Here is an 18,422-nt window from a genome sequence, read left to right on the forward strand (position 1 = left end):
ATCATCAGCCGCAAGAAGCAGCCGCAAGCAGCAGCCGCAAGCATCATCAGCAGCAGCCGCAAGCAGCAGCATCATCAGCAGCAGCCGCAGCAGCAGCCGCTGCAGTAGCAGCCGCAGCGTCATCAGCAGCCGCAGCAGCAACAGCCGCAGCAGCAGCAGCCGCCCTTTAGCTGGCCCGCGTTAGCGAGGCTGAGAAACCGCGCCAGTTTAACAAAGCATTCGTTCGGGCCGGGATGTTTCAGTCATTACGTCAACAGGCGTCAAAACCACAGCTCAGATCATCTGTTCCCCCAAAGCTGCGGCGCTCAAATAGAGAAGCGATGCTTTTTAACTATTTATCAAGTCACGCCGAGACAATGTGAGCCACTAATCAATAATTCAGAGGGAAGTTATTAAGTTATTTGTTAACAGTAAATATTCAGCACGTGTCCCTGGGAGCGGGACTTTTTAATAATTTGGACTTGTTAAACTTTAATGTTGAGCTCCACTCTGGAAATGATGGCGCTCGGCTGTAATTGATTCATCCGCCGCGGAGGGATTATGACGCCCGCGTCGAAGGGTGAGAGCAGAGGACGAGGGGGGGGGGCGAGCTTCAAAGACACTCCCACAATGCAACGCACGCTCGCAGGAACGGCCTCCATCTCGCACCGCTCAGCTCTCGCGGCCTCTTCGCTCGCGTTCATTTCGTTGCGTGGAGACGCATCGCTTCTGCCTTCCATCCGTCCCCCCCCCCCCCCCCCCAGGTATAAAAGGTGCGTGGTCATCTGCGGAGGTCAGCAACGCACATCGCTGCACGGGAGCCCGCACACATAGGGGGTCCCCTTCCGAAGCGGCATAGCAGGCTCCGCTCACAGCTGCCCCCCCCCATTCCATCCCTTGCTTCCATTCGGCCTGTCACTTCTGCCAGGGCCACTGCGGCTTTTCTCATTTGTCCGTGAGCGGGGGCGATCCTCTGGCTCTCGTGGCCAATCTGCAGCCGCAGGCTACAGAGGAGGGGGGGGGGGGGGGGGGGGGCAAACACACATTCATCCTTCCCATATAGGCTTTGGTTCACAAGGGTCTTTTTGCTCCTTGCGTTCAAGGTATCAAGGTCAAGGGTTGCGACACACAGGTTCCACCTCGGGACCACGGATGAGTTTATACTCTCACGACTAGCGGCGCGTGAAAAAGGTAACTGGGACCTGGTTTGAGTGGTTCCCCTCTGACGGGGGCACAGTAAACGTGCGCAGTTCGCCTTCGGTTATTAGATATGATGCGATAAGTCTCAAGGTTCAAATGAACCTGTATTCAGTGTACAAGAAGTACTAAAAATCCTTGAGATCGTCTTGCTTGATTTCATTACAGTGTATTTTGCTGAATAATTATGCCAACGGTCGGGTAAGAGCGGCCAGCGGCACTCCGCGGCGCCGGTGGGAACGGAGCGGTCCAATTAAAGAGCTGTCACACGAGGCTTTGAGGGAAACGTGGCCAACGCGCCCGAGCCAAACGCGATCCTTTCATTAGAGGCCGCCATCGCTTTGAGGTGCAAATGCTTTCAAGTCGCTCTCGCAAGTCGGGCTTCAGCTGCCGTCAACAGGTGACGGCTCACCGAGATTATTACGCTCTTAAATCTACTGGTGTCAATAGCCGGCTACCTTTGAGATCCATATTGGATGCGATAATATGTCCCGACCATCAAAAAGGCAGCTGAAAGTTAGTTTGTGTCTCACGATGAAAACCCAAAAAAAAAACAGGAGGGTGATGCTTTTAATGTGAAGAGTGAGACTTTGAGTACCTGTGATCCGGTGGATGTTGTGACACCTTCTGCCATCTCTTTGGGGACCTTTAGCAAGCAGAGAGAGAGAGAGAGAGATTCTTCTATCGGGGCTCTACAGGAAAAGTCAACACACAACAAAACTTACTAACCAGTTCATTTTTCCACAGACATTCAAAGACTCATCTTTTACTTGTAAATCATTGGAAAACATATTATAGAAAACATCGTTTGAGCGATCCTCATAACTTTTTAAGTGTTCCTGACAACCCTAATGGATTCCCGAGTTTAATTATTTCTTAATATTGACATTTCTAATTAAGCGGCATAATTGTGACGCCTGTGTGCAGCGGCAATTATTCCAGAGACCACTGAAAAATTAATATGAAAATTATTAATGAATGCTACCGCTTTTAATTGCTGTGTACCCCGTATTTATAATTGCTGCAGCGTCCTCCTTGAAATGACACGGTGACAAATACGAGTGTCATGTCAGCGCTTTCCTTCTTCATCTCGCACCTCAATCAAAGCTAATCCATTTCACCTCAGCCACGAGCGCCGAGGCAAATTAAAAGACCCCTTTCATTTTCCGCCTTCGCTAATGCATCCCGTTTCCAAGGTTACAATCATTTAGCGACTGTGGAAACAAAACAAATTCAAGGAATGCTTTGATATTTTGAGAAGACGACGTGTACGGAGCTTATACCGGGGAGGGGGGGGGGGGGGGGAAACAAATCAACCCTGAGTTTTAATCCTCCAGCTCCAAAGTGTTTTTTTTCACAATACAAAGCCCTTTTTTTTTTCCTCCATCTCAAAACATTTCAATATCACACTTCATGCCCACCGAGTAGTTTTCCCCATGGCCGATGTTACACGAGTAAATACGTCGTGTACTTAACGGTCCCTATCCAAACGTCGAGGGGGCGGGGGGAGGTGGGGGCGGCGTGAGCAGCAACTGCACAATGCGTTTTTTCCTCCTGTAGTTTGATGTGACGACGCCAGACACAATGACCCAATTTGCCTGAGCGGATACGAGAGGCCACCGATCGGTAAGGATGCATCATGAAAGCTGTACAAAAGCCCCCCCCATGAAAGAGGAAAACCACACGATTTCTTTGTAAGAAAATGCTACGGGTATAAAATGTCGCATTCATCAGTGTGTTTACGCACCACACTTTCTTCTTTGCTCCAAATTGTGCAAGGAGAAAAAAAAAAAAAAAAAAGGAAAAAGAAAAATCGGAGCCTAAAGAAACGGCGCGGCTGGAGCTGGTGGGGGCATTGATGAGTTCCCAGACGAGCCTCTTTCGCATGCAAATCATATCTGAATTTCTCATTAGCATAAATGCATGAGCAACTTTAAATGCTTTTAATTTTCAATCTCGCCAAGCAGAGGAGTAATTTGTCACTGTCAGGATAGGAGACTAAAAAGGGGGATGATGGGGGGGGGGGAGTGGGGAGGACCAGAGGGAGCCAAGGACGCCACACTAAACAGAAATCACAGAAAATTTCTGATTTACTAATTGACTGATGTGCAGTTCAGTCAAGTAGCCTTGAAGGTGTAAATAATTCCGCGTATGTTCAAATGGCAAAAATGAGAGAGTTTAGGGTGGATACGGAAAAAGCACATTACGGCCCGCTTCCCCCCCCCCGGGCCATTCTTATTCTGGTGATTCTAATTTCCAGCAAGTAGTCTGTCTCTATAAAGGGTAAGCATGCTGTTTTAGTGCATAATCGCAGATAATCAACTGGAAATTAAAACAAAATGTCGGGTTTTTTTCATTTTTTTTTCTTCTTCAAAGCTGATCAACAGCCCAGCAGAAAAAAACATTCCCAACAGCTTATGGCATTTACCGGTTTTAAGTCGTTTCAAATGTTATCTTCACTCTTTCAAGATGTGAGCTCCATTGACACACTGCACTGTGAAGTCGAAAGAACTAATGCCTCATTTTTTTTTTTTTGCGTTGTTGTTGAACAAAGCAGTTCAGATTCAGACAGACCTTGTTAGCTAAATTTAGCTGCAGGTGAAAACAAGGGGGATTTTTTTTTTTTTTTTTCCTTTTCCACGAGCTCCTCATTTAAATGACTAAAACCAATTATGCAAACGTAATTAGCATTCAGTGAGGGAACTAAAGAAGAAGAAAAAGACGGCGGCGCGGGGCGAGCTGCTCGCCTCCAAAGACGGCCCCGTCGGACCTGATCCTGGCGGACGTACCCGTCTGTGTGAAAACGGATGAAATTAAGCCCCCCCCGGCCCATTCAGCCCCTTTCGGAGGGTTCTCCAGGAGTGAGTCATGTTTTCAGTAGGGGGGGTCCTTTCGTTGCAAATCCAACGTCCCGCCCCTCCTCCCCCCCCCCCCCCGTGCAAATTGGAAAGCGTGACAGACAGGAGGAGCCTGTCAAACGGGATGCGAGAAACACTGAGTGGTGATGTGCGGTTGGTCTAAATAAGGGGTTCCCAGGTGTGACCTTTCTGAAACAGCTAAGGGTATCGAACATAATTATTGGGTATAGAATAATTCAACCAAATGTGACAAAACAAATCTCCTTCTCTTGACTGAGCTCTGACATTTAGAAGCGTTCTCTTCAAACAATGATACATTGTGTTGATTTACGTCGTCTTCACTGCTACTTCACTAGCTAGGTTCCATCTTCAAAGTACGCAAGTGTCACATTTTTAAATAACTTTTAACACATGATTAACATGCTGAGAGAATCTGAAACAAAATCCTTCAGTGGAGAATAGAATTGGCTCAGAGGTTACGTATTGCTGGCTAACTAACTAGCTAGCTAGCTAGCTAGTGTAAGCTAATCTAATGCTAATTACTTTTCTATTAGGCCCGGCAGATGTGACATTTGATCACTTAAAAAAAAATAGTAATTGTGCGGCTTTCATTGGTTTATGAAACAGGGAGAGAATAAATGAGCCACGTATAGGAAAGAATTCGGCTGAACACTAAATTAATTTAGTCAAGAGGGCATTTAACCGGGAAGCCGGTGAACTGGAGGAGCAGATAAGTGGGTTCAACCACAACATCAGGGGACTGTCAATCATTTTGGTCCCACGGCGTCGAGTCCGGGTTCGATATTGAGCAACGAAGCTTTCTTCTTGAATTCTAGACCAAATGTATTTGAGGTTATTGGAACTGTTAGTATTAGAACACCGGGGCCACTAAATTAAAATCATGAATCCACGCCTGGCCCGCGTGTGGCAGTGAGCATGAAATACCAGCATCCCCGAATGCAACATGCTGCATGCTGTGTCCATGTCCATTCTTTACATCGTTCTCACACTGCCCTCCGGTGTTGAAACTGGTGAACATAGAAATAGAGGGAGGGGGGGAAAACAATAGAAGCGACACATGCTCAATATGGCACCTCTGGAATTAACTAAATATTAAGTCTATGTCTACTCATATTTTCTGTAGTTTGTAACTGTAGATTGTGGTTAAATTTCAATTGGTTACTAAATTGAAAGGTAAATTAAATCCTTTTTGCGCTCTCTTAATGGGGTATTTAAAACTACAAAAAACACTACACAGTAAAAAGTTTCCTTAATGACGTCCAATAAAAGGTTTTCACTGGGTGTGATTGGTCACGGAGGGATTAGTGGTCTGTGGATTACACTGATCACAGAGTACATAACAGTGTATGTATATACATTGAGTATTGACAGTCAAATACATGATTTTTCTTTTTAATATTGTATTCTCTTAATTAGGATTCATGAGAAATATTGGCACAGTTCAGATGTCACGTAAAAATGGGTTGTCTTATTTCATACAAGGTAGGCTGAAATATACCTTTAAATCAAATATTTTGTGAACCGTTTGTAATTTAAAAAGAAAAGATGTTTTTGTTTTATCCCCACATACAAAAGCAAAACTTACCATGCAGGCATGTTCTTGCCTCATCTCACTCAGTAAGGTCGCACAATGATGACGTCTTTAAAGCATCTGACCCGCACGGAATCTTGGGAAATGAAGGAACGTGCCATTATCCTGTAGTTCCCCCTTTGAGCCACAGAGGGCGCTGCTTAGCAGAAGTTAGTGTCCTGCATTAACAAGAGTGACACTTCTTTTATCAATATAGGATAAACAAAGATATGTATATGTGCTATTTTTCATGTAGTTGGATATCAATTTGAGAATTGTTTAAAGAGTCATGAGAAAAATCTCACTATAAAATAATACATTTTTTTAAAATAATAATAATAATTATAAGGAACGTTTGAGAAGGAAATTGTAGTGAGAGTATCCTATAATCTAAAGTATTAGACACACTCATACTTGCAATAAGTAAACAAATATACAGAAGATAAGCCATAAAGCTTTAAAGCACAGTAATGAAAATGTAATAAATGAAGGTGGTGAATATTACATGTGTGACATGCAGTAGTTGTCGTTTTTGAGTCACTCGGCACAAAGCTGCAATGAAATCATTTTTAAAACACGGATTTTGAAGTGCTATCCTAAACATGACTGTGCACGTGTCAGAAGGGCTCTACTGGGCGCCGTTAGTCAGCCTCCACTAGATGGCAGCTTGGTTTCAGGTTTCTAAAGCATGCAGCGCCCCACCACGTTAGAGACATATTCAGAGAAACAGGTCATTTTCAGACACAAATATATTTTTATTTTTAGCACTTAGTTCTGACTGATATACATTATCCAACAGCTAGTTTAGTTGTTAGCCCACTCCATATGCCTCGAACCGGAAGCCTAACATTGCACCACTTTACGGTCCATCATTGCAGCAAATCCAAACCAAAAAAAAAAAATCACAAAAATACAGTTTCAAGCCAGCAAAATATTAAAACCACATCCACTTTGTCCTTGTCACATTGTTGTTCTCAAAAAAATGTATCAAAAGCAACTTGTTCCAGGAGTATATCACCATTGACCTCCATTCAAATGTGTTGTTGCAAAGCAAACACTGTGAAAGGCAAAAACAAAGGGGTTTGTTAGTGTTAGTGTCATGACCCCCGACCTCCTTCCAGCACCGTGGGGTTGGACCCGCTAGCACTTGAACGTGGGCGTGTGGCTGTTTCCTTGAACACTTACAGGGAGATGAATACATACAGATCACGTCGTTTTGTATTCTAAATGTCTTACTTTCCCTCAACATCCCAGAAAGTGCCTGTTAGCAGCAACACAATATCATTCCTCTTAAAAAAACAACACCTATTGCTTTCCTTTTATTACTCAAATCTGTGAGTTTAATACACAAAAGATGCAAAAGTCTTTTATAGGTTTAGATTATTTTTCTTTGGCAAGGGTGATAAATGTAGGACCTGTGACACCTGTGAGTAGATTATGGACTATAACCAAAACAGCTTTCTCTGATTGCAAAAGTAAAGACATTTACTGATGTGTACTTCAGTTTCTGATAACTTATGTAGATTATGGTTTTTTGTTCTTGATAGCAGGAATTCCAGCTTTTCCTGTAATAACAAACAAGAGGTCACCATCCAGTTTAAAAGTTCTCCCAAGGGACAACTGTGAAGTGACTGAGTCAGTTTAAGGGATTTTAAATCTGTTTTCGGGGTTTGATTCAGAGCCAGTGAAGATTAGGTCTGGAGTCAGAGCTGCAATTAATCATCTATTCACTTTTTTTTTTCATATTTAGTTTTTAGTTTTTTTTTAGCCATTTTCAGTTTCTCAAATGTGAGGATCTGAGACTCTTTTAAATTCTCTAATAATAATAAACCAAAATATTTGGGTTTTGGACTGTTGGTTGTAACAGGACACTTGAATGCATCTTCTTGGGGTATGGCAAATTAGAAAATGTGTTGTTTCATTGTCATCTGACAAAAATAATTGCTTAATCACAAAAAAAATATATATATTCCTAGTTGCTGCATGCCTTAGAAGAACTGTTGCGTTCCTTCCACGTTGTATTCCTATTGTAGTCATTATTAAATAGCATTACAGCAGACCCACCTGTCTATTTGGTCTCATTTGCATAGAACCTGCGTTGCATCATTCATAAGGCGCACTATGACTGCTTTCTACCCTTCTTTTATACCACTTTCAACAAAACGCTTATCACCAGTCAACTAGTTATTAAGCTCTGAATGATATCAATCCTAAACCACAAAAACAACCTACAGTCACTGTCATCATGTTTACAGTAAGCATTGCATTCATTCAACTCTAAAAAAAAAAGAAGAAAAAAACGACACAAAAAAGTTTTCCCTTTAAGGCTTTAACACTAAATCGCCATGCAAATACACACATTCCACCGCAAGCAGGTAATGAGACACCGAAATAGAAGCTGACATTAAAGAATGTTTACACGCTCTTCTGCCGATTCCAGTTTTGCAAGTACACATTTATTTTGTTGGCCTGAACACCCTCACGCGCACACACACACAGGCCCGCTCACACACACACACACACACACACACACACACACACTATGTCACTTTTTGAGGCTTTTCCGGCAGAGTGAGAACGAAAGGAAAAAGAAGCCCTTTGGCCTCCAGAGGCGCCCTCAGCGTCTCCTCGACGAAGAAGGCGTTCTCCTCCTCCACCACGAAGCGCAGGGTCTGGCTTTTGTTCACGCAGTAGATGCAGTTCCCGATGGCGGCGCACCGGAAGGGCAGATGACTCCCGAGCCTCTGCGCCGCGCAGTCGTGCCACATCTTCACGATGCTGTTGTACTTGACCACGGTGATCCCGTGCTCGCGGTTGACGTCGAAGCGGTAGATGAAGCTTTTGAAGGCCACCATGTCGGAGGACTTCTTCCTGCTGTTGTTGTAGGGGCACTCCTGCCACTCGTCCCGCTTGGCGTCGTACTTCAGGAGGCGGTAGAAGAGGGAGCCCCCCGAGACGTACAGCTCGCCGCCGCAGGTCGTCGCTTCGTGGGCCACCGCGAAGGCGCCCTTGGGCAAGGGGGCCACCGCGGTCCAGCGGTCCATGCGAGGGTCGTACTTCTCCACCGTGAACAGGCACTCCCCTCCGATGGCGTACAAGTACCCGTCCATGGACACCAGCTTGAGCTGGGCGCGAGCCTGGGTCAGGGGTCGCACCTCGGCCCAGCGGTTGGTCACGGGGTTGAAGCAGAAGACCTTGTCGGAGACCTTGCCCTTGTCCCCGTAGCCCTTTATCCCCCCGGCCACAAACAGGTAGTTGTACATGGTGCACATCCCGCAGCCTTTGGTGTTGACGTCCTCGGGCATCGCGGTCAAAGGTCTCCAGTCGTTTGCCGCCTCGTTAAAGTGGTAAATCATGTGACTGTCCTCCAAAGAGCCGACCGATAGGGGGCTCTGCGGGCGGCTGCCGCAGCGGCTCGGCGGGCGGCTCCCGACGCGATCGAACACGTCGTTGATCTCCGCCACCATTAGGGTCTGCCTCCCCTCCATTCGCTTCCTCAGGATCAGATCCCGCTCGGATCCGTTGAGGCGGCCATACGCGGCGGGGTCTTTGAGGACCTGGAGGAAGTTGTCGCTCATGAAGCCGTAGGCGGTCTCCTTCAGTTCGCTGAGTCGCTGCTTTTTGGCGATGGCCAGGATCTCGTAGCAGTTCTCCGCGGTGATCTGTTCGGACATGGAGTCCATGGCCGCCTGGACGGCACAGGGCATCTGGAGGATCTTGGCCCCCGTGATCACTTCCACCACGTTGCCCTTGCAAACATTCATCCGAGACGTGTAAACGTAGTCGATTAACGTGGTCAGGGTCTTGTAGCTCAAGCCCTTCACTTTCAAGATGTCTCGGGACAGCCGCGCCTTGAAGTAGTCGCTCTTCTCTGCCAGGATGGCCTTGTGAACGTCGATCTTCTGCCCGCCGACTTCGATGACCAGATCAGGCGGGTTTTGGGAATGCTTATTTCCAGCTTCCTGGGGGCCGCCCCTGCGCTCGAGGGTCAGTTTCAGAGCCGACCAATCGTTTTCCTGCTCGGCTCGATCCGGTGGGCCAACTGGGGAATCCGGGCTGAAAGAGACTTTCGCTCTGGCGCCGTTGTGGGCGTCACCGCTCGCGCAGTTTCCGTTACCCTTGGAGACGCCGTACTGATCCGCCCACGAGACGGCGCCTTTCTGGCGCCCCACGTGGTTGTTCTCCATCAGCATTTCATCCAGCAGGTATTCCTTCTCAAACAGCGGAGGAGGACTGAAGTCCTGGTCGTCCACAGGGAACCCCTGGACGTAGCTGGAGGACGAATGCCCATCGTCGTCGTCAGAAGGTGTGACGAGGTCGGGGTTCACGGCGTGGAGGATGACGTCGGCCTCCACCGCGACTGCCCCTCCGTCCTGCCCGCGGCCCGCGTTCATCCCGACGTGCTCACTCGTGGGCGGAGACGGCGCCTTCAGCGGTCATGCCGAGTTGATGGACGAGCTTTTGCGATTGTTCTCCGCTCTGTATAACCTACAAAAAGAAGAATTCAACCAAAAAAAATAAATTAGCCCCGGAGCTGCGAAGGCTTCTTTATTCTCTAAGGGGCGCCCTTTCTCAAATATCAAACTGCATGTGGAAACCTTGAAGTTCAAAGGAAAACCTTATATTCATGCTGTCATCGGGTGACTCAAACCAACTGCAGCGGCCTCGACGTGCAACACCTACTTTTGAAACAAAGAAACCGAAGCGATCCCAACATGCAGCTCCTTGTAAAATGTGAAACTAAATGAAGGAACCGATGCAATCATCACCCTGCCTGCCGTGTGGCGGTAAGCTGGAGGCATCCAGAGCGCATGCGCACATGGTGTTGCGCTGAAGGAGAGGGGGGGGGGGAGGATTAATCTCCAATATGACTGAAAAAAGGCGTCTGTAATCACACAAAAGCTCTTGTCCAACGAAAACGTGAAAACGTCCCAGTGTGAGAGACCCAGGAGGAATTACGTTAACCCGATATAAATCAAAGCGGTCCCTACGATCACCGATCGATGTCCATTGACAGTGCGGGCGGGACCTACCTGCGCGTCCTCGCGGCGATCCAACAGCTCGGCACCGGCACGAAGCTCGGTTACGTAAAGCGGGCGCGATCCCGACGGAGCCGCCGTGCAGCGCTGACTTCCCCGAAAAGCTCCGGAGTGTCCCGTCCGTTCCCCGATCTCTCCCCCTCCTCCTCCTCCTCCTCCTCCTCCGGTTCAGCGGCGGAGGCGAGGCATCCAGAGAGGCACGATCAGAGGAGCAGTCATTTCAGGTCGCGCGTCCTCGTGCAGACCAACTCGTCTCCTCCGGTGGAAGCGCGCGGAGAGCCGCGCCACGGCTCTGCGTTTTGATGTGTGTGTGTGTGTGTGTGTGTTTTTGATGTACAGTGTGCTACAGTGAGGCGGTGATCTTAGAGGGAGACCACGCCCCTTCACTCGGTATTAACCGTACCCCTAACCGCAGGGGCACGAGGCTCCATCTGTTGTGCGAGATCCCGTCGCATCCCAGAGATGCGACATTCCTTTACGCGTCACCCCTCCGCGTCCCCGGTGCAGCGACGGGAGGCTTTGGTTTGCGCATTAGATGTATATTTATACATATATGAATATATTTAGCAAAAATATCCGTAGAACTGACACGATTGATCTCTGAAGTAAACCAAACACACTCTGGAGTCACACTCTCCTCTTTTGGAATGATCTTTTCAGAGCAACAAGGATTGAGTGGGAAAAAGTAAAATGTTTGTGTTTCTGCAGTGATAATAAGAGTCAGCAGCACGTGACCAGACCTGACTAGGAATAGCATGACCTCACACATTTATCCAGGGGTCCATAACCCCCCCCACTCCCCCTCCTACTGTTTAACAACTGGCCATCAGATATAGGAACAGAGGGGAGCCGGGTGTTCCGAGAACAAAGACTCGCTGGAGACTGGTACACAGAACGAGGGGTTTCCATGGAAACGTCAGGGTCAGGATGCAAGTGTGTGTGTGTGTGTGGGGGGGGGGGAGAGACAAAAGACTTCCAGGTGCAGAGCTGTGTTGATATGAGAGCATGGGTGACACCCAGCCAGACAAACCGATACCTCGGTGGGTTCTGTGCGTTTTACTAAAAGTTAATAAATAAAAGCCGGCATTCAGTTACAGAAGTTAAATATTATCTCAGGCTCAAGTAGCCCACAATCAGGACGATCAGAGCATTGGAGCCTCTTTTGTTGGAAGAACTAACAAAGTAGTGGGACGCGGTTGTGCAACGGCGTGGGCGAAACGGGAGGAGAAGAAGAAGAAGAAGGTGACGGAGGAGAAGAAGAAGAAGAAGGAGAAGTGAGCTGCGTCGGGCTCCGGCTCCAGAGGCCCCTCGGGGCACATTGCTAGTCGCGGCATGCACGGATGTCTGCACACAAGCAGAGTGGAGTAGAAGGGCAAGGTTAGCTCGAGTAAAGCGAAGTAGAAACACTCTCCTTTCCCCCCGGTCCGAAACATGACTGAAGTCTGATAGCGTAACTGGTGCTTTGTGGGAAGGCCCCGGTGTTATTTCTGTTCAGCTGGGAACTGCAAAAGAAACAAATTGCAGGAATTGCCACAAAACTCTGTGTGAAACAAAAACGGGGGTTTTATAAATGAGAAATGCATCATAAAAACTCCCAGAACTGCATGCTTGCTTTGGATAATTGGTTCAAATAAAATACACAAGGTTGCTCAATAAAACAGTTTATGTATTTGTTAAAACAAAGAAGTACATACAAATTGTGAGAAAAGTATAAAGTTTTTTTTTCCTTTTTTTTTTTCTTCTTTTAAATATCCTTATGTGAGACAAAAATATTCATTGGGGGGGGGGGGGGGAATCTCTCCTGGTGATGACAACACATTAGTTTCTTTATTAATTAAAAACCTGGCCAGCCAGGGATTCCCATCGAGCCATCGATATCTGACTAAAGATGACCCCAAAACTCACAATGACGTTGTCATACTTCACGTCTAGCGGCCTCCACAGACGACCAACAGGTCAACACCAAATCTCAATGAACCCCTAACGGGACAGATTCAAAGCCCCCCCCCCCTCCTTGGTTGCACGCCACCGTCCCTCACGGTCCGCTGGTATGGCACAAACACGGGCGGGGGGTGGGGGGGGGGGGAATGGGTTAGCTGTGTTACATCGAGCGGAGGAGAAGTCATTGGAGTGCTAGCGTTATAGGTGAGGAGGGGGGGGTGGTGTCACATGTTGAGCAAGGGGATCTGCCAGATCAAGATGGTGGAGGTGGTGTCCTCGTGGCGAGACTGCTTGGCCTTTCGGTTGACCCTGCGGTGGCCGGGACCCCCGGACACCACCAGCAGGGAGCTGACGTCCACCTTGCTGGCCCGGCGGCCCCTCTGGCGGCGGGCCGGGTCGTGGAGCGAGTCGTAGAGGGCCCCGTCCTCGGGCCCATGCTCCAGGGAGCCCTGGGACGCCGCCAGCGAGCCGCAGGACGAGGAGGACAGCGAGTCCTGCAGGGCCATGGAGGTGCAGCCCGCCTCCCCCAGCCACACGGCGTGCCCCTGCGGCGCGGCCGGGGCCGAATCCGAGGGCCCCCGCGGGTTCTCCCCGTCGTCCGTCTCCGGCGGCCGAGGCGAGGCGGGAGGGGCGGGGGCCGGCGGGCCCGGGGACCGGTTGCACACCGCGTCGGCCACGCTGAGGAACTTGACGGGGCCGTTGTGGGCGTGTAGGGACACCATGCCCCGACCTGGGGACGGGCACAGACCCCTTTAATCCCCACATTTTTCACGGGACATCCGAATGTGGCATAGTGGCGTTTTGGGTGTTACCTGTGACCTTGGGGATCCCCTGCAGCCTGGGCACCGAGAGGGCCACGGTCACCCCCAGGTTGGTCCCTACCAGCAGGAGGCCGTGACAGACCAGCAGACTGCTCACCGACACTCGCTGGTTTCCTGCGGGACAAAAGCGAACAACAAGCCAAACTGAATCGTTCTGTTCAGTTCGGTTATTCGTCTCCGGGGGCAACGCAGAGAGGAGCCCCGGATGAAAGCGGCTCCTTTCAAGCCCCTGAATGCGGGGGGAAAAAAGAAAAAAAAATGCACCATTACGTGTCCGCTCGGACTCAAACAAACAAAACACAAAAAGCGTTTTGTCACAGAATGAGCGGAGCGTGATGCCGTAATTAAGCAACGGGCTCAAAAAAAAAAAAAAGGGCGCGAGTGTTAGTTCTACAGCACCTCTCAGGTGACTTATCATGTGGAGTTTGACCCCCGTCCCCACACAGAAGCTTTGTCCCCACTGAGAAGGACATTTTTTTTATCATCCCTTCTTACGCCTTTTTTTTCTTAAGTAAAAACAGCCCTTTTCGGTCGCGGCGCGTGGGAGGAGGAGGAAGGGGGGGGGGGGGGGGGGGGAGTCATGAGTCATCTCTGCTGCAACAGCTTGACTCGTATTTCCTCCCTCAAATTAATCCTCTTGGGGTTTAGGGAGAAAAAAAAATGTCTGCCAGTCTCTCCGCCTGACCCCCCCCTCCTCGCCCCCCTCACTAAAGCTGACCCCTTGCATGGGGGCACACACACACACGCCATGCGGGACCACGGCAGATCGGCATGCAGGTAGAGTTCAAGGCCCACATGTGCTTCTAATGAGGGACCACAGCTAGCGGGAGCTTTGCTCAACTTCCTCCTTTCACAATATTCAGAGATCCCCCCCCCCCCCCCACCACCCAGAGGGTGAACTAAAATAAACCCCAGAGTGAACGTCAACACGCCCCCCCCCCCCCACGGCTCTCGCCCTGATCCTACGCCGGAGCGCCGCTTTGATCTGCACTCGACAAGCAACAGCAGGAGGGAGCAGCGGATCCAGAGCGTTACGATAAATACGCTCCGTCTCGAAATAACTCCGATCGGCTTCGGGTTGCCGCTTCGGTCCGTCTTTAATGCGCCTGTTGTAATTGTGATGCCATCGCGAAGGGTTACACTTCTAGCTTAAAGTGCTCACGCTTCCTTTCTAGAGGAGCGCTGGGGGGGGGGGGGGGGGGTCTCAGCTGGTGTCATTTAGTGTGTGTGCGCTACTCAAGATCCAGCCATAGTCAGGGGGCTCTATCCTCCTGATTGTCTAGTTCTTTTTTTTTTTTTTATTCGTCTATAAGTTTCACACATTAAATGTCTTAAATTCCTCATTTCCACCTCAATCGGAAACATTTCTAAAAAAAGGAGAAAAGACAAGTTTTAACCAGAGCGTCCTTTCACTGTCAGCCGCTCAGTCCTTGCATCTCTGAGGGAAAGGGGTGTTTGCAACATTGGTGGTGTACAAACAAAGAGCTGGAGGTGTTATTTACTGACCCCCCCCCCCCCTCGATGTTTGTCTCTTATTAAGCCGTGGATGGCCGACTATTTAGGTCACAGAGCAACAGACAAAGGGGGGACCTTAAGCCACCTTCCTCAGAGACGTGGTCTGCTTTGATGGACAACTACTCTTCTCTTAGTACATTCAAACTATTTGCATTGCCATTCTCCTAACTTCTCTCAAAAGATCAGTATTTCATTCATGTTTTAAAATATTTTTTAGTTTCCAATGGTAACGAGGTTCAGTGGGTATCACCCGGGTATCAAGGGTTCTATGAAATAAATCCATTGTCCAATGGGGAGCTCACATAAATAAAATGTACAATTTAAAAGGAATACATATATACACACATGCATACATATTTGTTTTCAGATTGATACTTGGGATTAACGACTCTAGCACATGAGCCGCATACATTTCCTTAACAAACACCAGCTGCTGTAGCGGCGCATTAGCTGTCTGTTGTATGCAGGGAGTTAGCAGAATTGCTCCAACATGCGTCAACATGAGAAGGATTACGCCTGCATTCGACACTGAACCATCTGCAGCCGCATTCACACCGAAGGAGATCGTGCGTTGGGTGCCGAGATTGCACTAGGTGTTGTAATATAAAACACACCTCTTTAACAGTGCAGACTTCCCGTGGATTGAGAGATCTGAAATCAGAGGGCGTGTGTTCGAATCTCGTAAATTTCCCCGAATAGTTGGTAATGACTCGGGCTTCCGTCACAGGAGCGCACATGAAAGCTCCATCACACCGACTGCAGAATCTGTTCAGTTCTCCCTTTGTCTCAGTCAGCTCTAATAGACGCAGATGGGCCGAGCATTCTGGGAAAGAACGCGCATCCCAAAAACCAACAAAAAGGAGCAGCAGACAGGTGGACTCCCTGTAACATCCGAAATCCCCACCGCGCCACCTTGTTGGTGATTTAAAACCATCCAATGGCGTTGCGGGAAGAAGTGAGCTCCTAACAGCGCGGGCCCGGAGGGCGAAAGCGTGGTCGCCCGTCTCCAGAACCAGCTTCCTGTGCGGTTTGCATGGGTCCCATTAGCGGCAAGCTGATTTTATCATTCACATCTGGCCTCCCACATGTTTCCTCCAGACAACCCGGGGGGGAACATCAGGGTGAGCTTCTCACACGAGTGTCAGGTCGGATCCGGTTGGGGAGGTTTTCACGCTCAATTAGGAATTTGAGGGTCGGTGAATGCAGTGGAACCCCCGTCGCTGCACCATGAACAACGCGTAGCCATGGATACGAAAAAGCGGCGAGCGGATTGGCTCTCTCGTGCAGCCCGTACTTAAGCCTTCACACGTCATCGGATTCGGAAGAAAAGCGGTGTTTAAAAACCGCCGCGGCCAAAAGCCGGCAGCATGAGATCTGCCAAATCGGCTGCCGGTTAATAAATGCCGCTCGAGCGGGACAAGCGCCCGACGGAAGGAAGCCAGCGTGCTTTAGCAGATGTTAAACACAACCTCCCGACGCTCGCTTTTGTCATTTCGCTAAACGCTTTTTTTGTTCCCCCCCCCCCCCCCCAGCATGCTGTAATCCTGACTTTCTACCGACGGAAGAACAAACCACAGTCATCCTTTAAGGCTTGTGTGTGTGTGTGTGTGTGTGTGCGTGCGTGCGTGAAGCTGATGTAACGCAGCAGGCCGCCCAGGCGGGAGCGACGGTCCCGCTGGACCTCATTTGGTTCAACGTCCGACTTTAAAAAAAACGCACGTGGCAGGAAACTGTTGCGCAATCCCAACCGACGGCCACACGGCAGCCACAGAAACGTCGACTGCGATGACGACAGTCGCCATGGCAACACAACCACCCGCTCTGGACCGCTCGTTCAAGAGAGCGGTGAAAAAGGCGATGCATTACACGTATATACACACACACAACTTCAAAAATATGGACTCTTCTAAAACAAATAATTTCTCCCTACAATGACTTTCACTCATACAACTAGAGAAATAAAGCTTCATTTTTGTCTATGGTCGATCTAAATAGCGTCGGCCATTACGGTCCATATTTCTCGACAGCATAACATTCTGATTGGCTGACGTTAGTCCTTTTATAACCCCCGCTTTAATTGAGGGATGTATTAGCATAATAGTGAGTTCCATAACAAGCTCTTGACTTTTCGGTACGGTCAATGTTTCAGACTGCTAAGAAATGTGGTTTTTTTGCTGACCTCGTAGCTCAGCTTGAACATAAACTCAATATATACACGTGATGTCATTATTCATGTCGTCTTTGTTTGGTCGTTTAGCAAAAGAATGGATCCGCATTTGACATCCGAACCGATTCTTCCTTCCCAGAGCGCACAAAGTTTCCTTGAAGTGAATCGACGAGGTCAAAAGTTTCTTTTACGCAACAGAACAGAAACCAAATGACAGGTTCCCCGATTCACCGTTTAGACTAAAGGACGAGTGCGTGACAGACCCGCCATAACAAGGGCTGCCTGGACGAGCACTAGCCAATCACAGCCCTGTCCCGGCATCACAATCCACCAATGATGGGCTGTAATTTAATAATGTAAACGCTGCAAAAGCATCATCCATCTCTGGAGTATGACCTCATTCATAGAAGCTGAAGCTCAAAGCGATGGAAAAGAGGTTTTTTTGCTCAGTCTCGACTGGCTTTAATGAGAGTGTGATTGACAGAAGGTCCATCTAATCACCTGGCAAGAATTCTTCTAAAAAGAGGTCACTTTTTCCCATTTCCCAACAAATTGCGTTCGTCCGACCAGCAAAGTGCTGCGTGTTTCACTTGCCTGCATTTCCGCCTGTGATGCTGAATATTCGACCCATCAAATGCGGCGTTGGAGGTGTGCATGTCTTACCAGGTAGCGTGTTGTGGACAGGTGTGGCGATGTTAATGTCCTGCAGGTGCTCCAGGGTCTCGGTGTGGAAAAGGCGCAGAGTGGAACCGGAGCTGAAGGCGATCCAGATGCCCACCCCGGCCACCACCATGTGGGACACCACCATGCCCTCTTCTTGGTGGACCTCCAGCTGCCTCTGGATGGAGGGAGGGGGGGAGAGAGGGGGGGGGGGGGGGCGCAGAGAGACATCATTTTTATACATCATTTTTCCATGACTCTTTAATTCTGCTTTCTTTCATTTGTGTTTACAAGTAGAGCTTCCAACATGTGCAGGGTGGCATTTTGAATTCTCTGGGCACGGAGAGCAATAAACTGGTTACATAATGTCTCCACACGCTGCTTTTCGTGTGGGTGTAGTTATGTTTGGCGAAGGAGAGCCTGTTAACATGCGAGTACAGTTTCACATTTTAATATGGTAACAAAAAGGGAGCATGGCATGTTAATGTAATTCCTAACACGTTTCAACCATTGCCATTTATTATGCAACTGCATTTGATCCTTTATTACGCAAGTCTGATTGAATCCTCGGGGGGGGGGGGGGGGGGGGGGTGGCAAAAGAGAGTAAGACAGGCAGGTGCTCCGACATAATGAGCTTAATGAGGCTAAACGGAT

At 48.8% G+C, this 18,422-nt stretch overlaps 2 protein-coding genes across 5 annotated transcripts in view; both read right to left on the minus strand.

The window, feature by feature from the left end:
* Nucleotides 1-6,356: 6,356 nt before the first annotated feature.
* Nucleotides 6,357-11,196, minus strand: LOC119227957 (kelch repeat and BTB domain-containing protein 11). Of its 2 annotated transcripts, none has more exons than XM_037487169.2 (2): nucleotides 10,659-11,196; nucleotides 6,357-10,113 (listed from the first exon to the last, which is right to left on the minus strand). In XM_037487169.2, the coding sequence occupies exon 2, from the start codon at nucleotides 10,017-10,019 to the stop codon at nucleotides 8,166-8,168; it is 1,854 nt and encodes a 617-aa protein (XP_037343066.2). In that variant the 5' UTR covers nucleotides 10,020-10,113; nucleotides 10,659-11,196; the 3' UTR covers nucleotides 6,357-8,165. The 2 variants fall into 2 exon arrangements, with proteins under 2 accessions (XP_037343066.2, XP_037343068.2); XM_037487171.2 differs by lacking the exon at nucleotides 10,659-11,196 and adding an exon at nucleotides 10,309-10,648.
* A 967-nt stretch (nucleotides 11,197-12,163) lies between these two features.
* arhgef10 (Rho guanine nucleotide exchange factor (GEF) 10) overlaps nucleotides 12,164-18,422 on the minus strand; it is a 30,699-nt gene continuing 24,440 nt past the window's right edge. For 2 of the 3 annotated variants that reach the window (XM_037487120.2, XM_037487121.2), the window contains exons 27-29: nucleotides 17,772-17,946; nucleotides 13,418-13,540; nucleotides 12,165-13,335 (exon numbers count right to left, since the gene is read on the minus strand). In XM_037487120.2, the coding sequence (XP_037343017.2) occupies nucleotides 12,830-13,335; nucleotides 13,418-13,540; nucleotides 17,772-17,946 (804 nt within the window). In that variant the 3' untranslated portion in view covers nucleotides 12,165-12,829. Of the gene's footprint in view, nucleotides 13,336-13,417; nucleotides 13,541-17,771; nucleotides 17,947-18,422 lie in introns of all 3 variants that reach the window. The other variant, XM_037487123.2, reaches the window with a different exon arrangement.

Source organism: Pungitius pungitius, unplaced genomic scaffold (genome assembly GCF_949316345.1).
Source record: "Pungitius pungitius unplaced genomic scaffold, fPunPun2.1 scaffold_65, whole genome shotgun sequence".
Taxonomy (NCBI): Eukaryota; Metazoa; Chordata; class Actinopteri; order Perciformes; family Gasterosteidae; genus Pungitius; species Pungitius pungitius.

Coding starts and splice junctions, on each gene's coding strand:
- LOC119227957 (XM_037487169.2), bottom strand. CDS start 10,019: ATGAACGCGGGCCGCGGGCAGGACGGAGGGGCAGTCGCGGTGGAGGCC.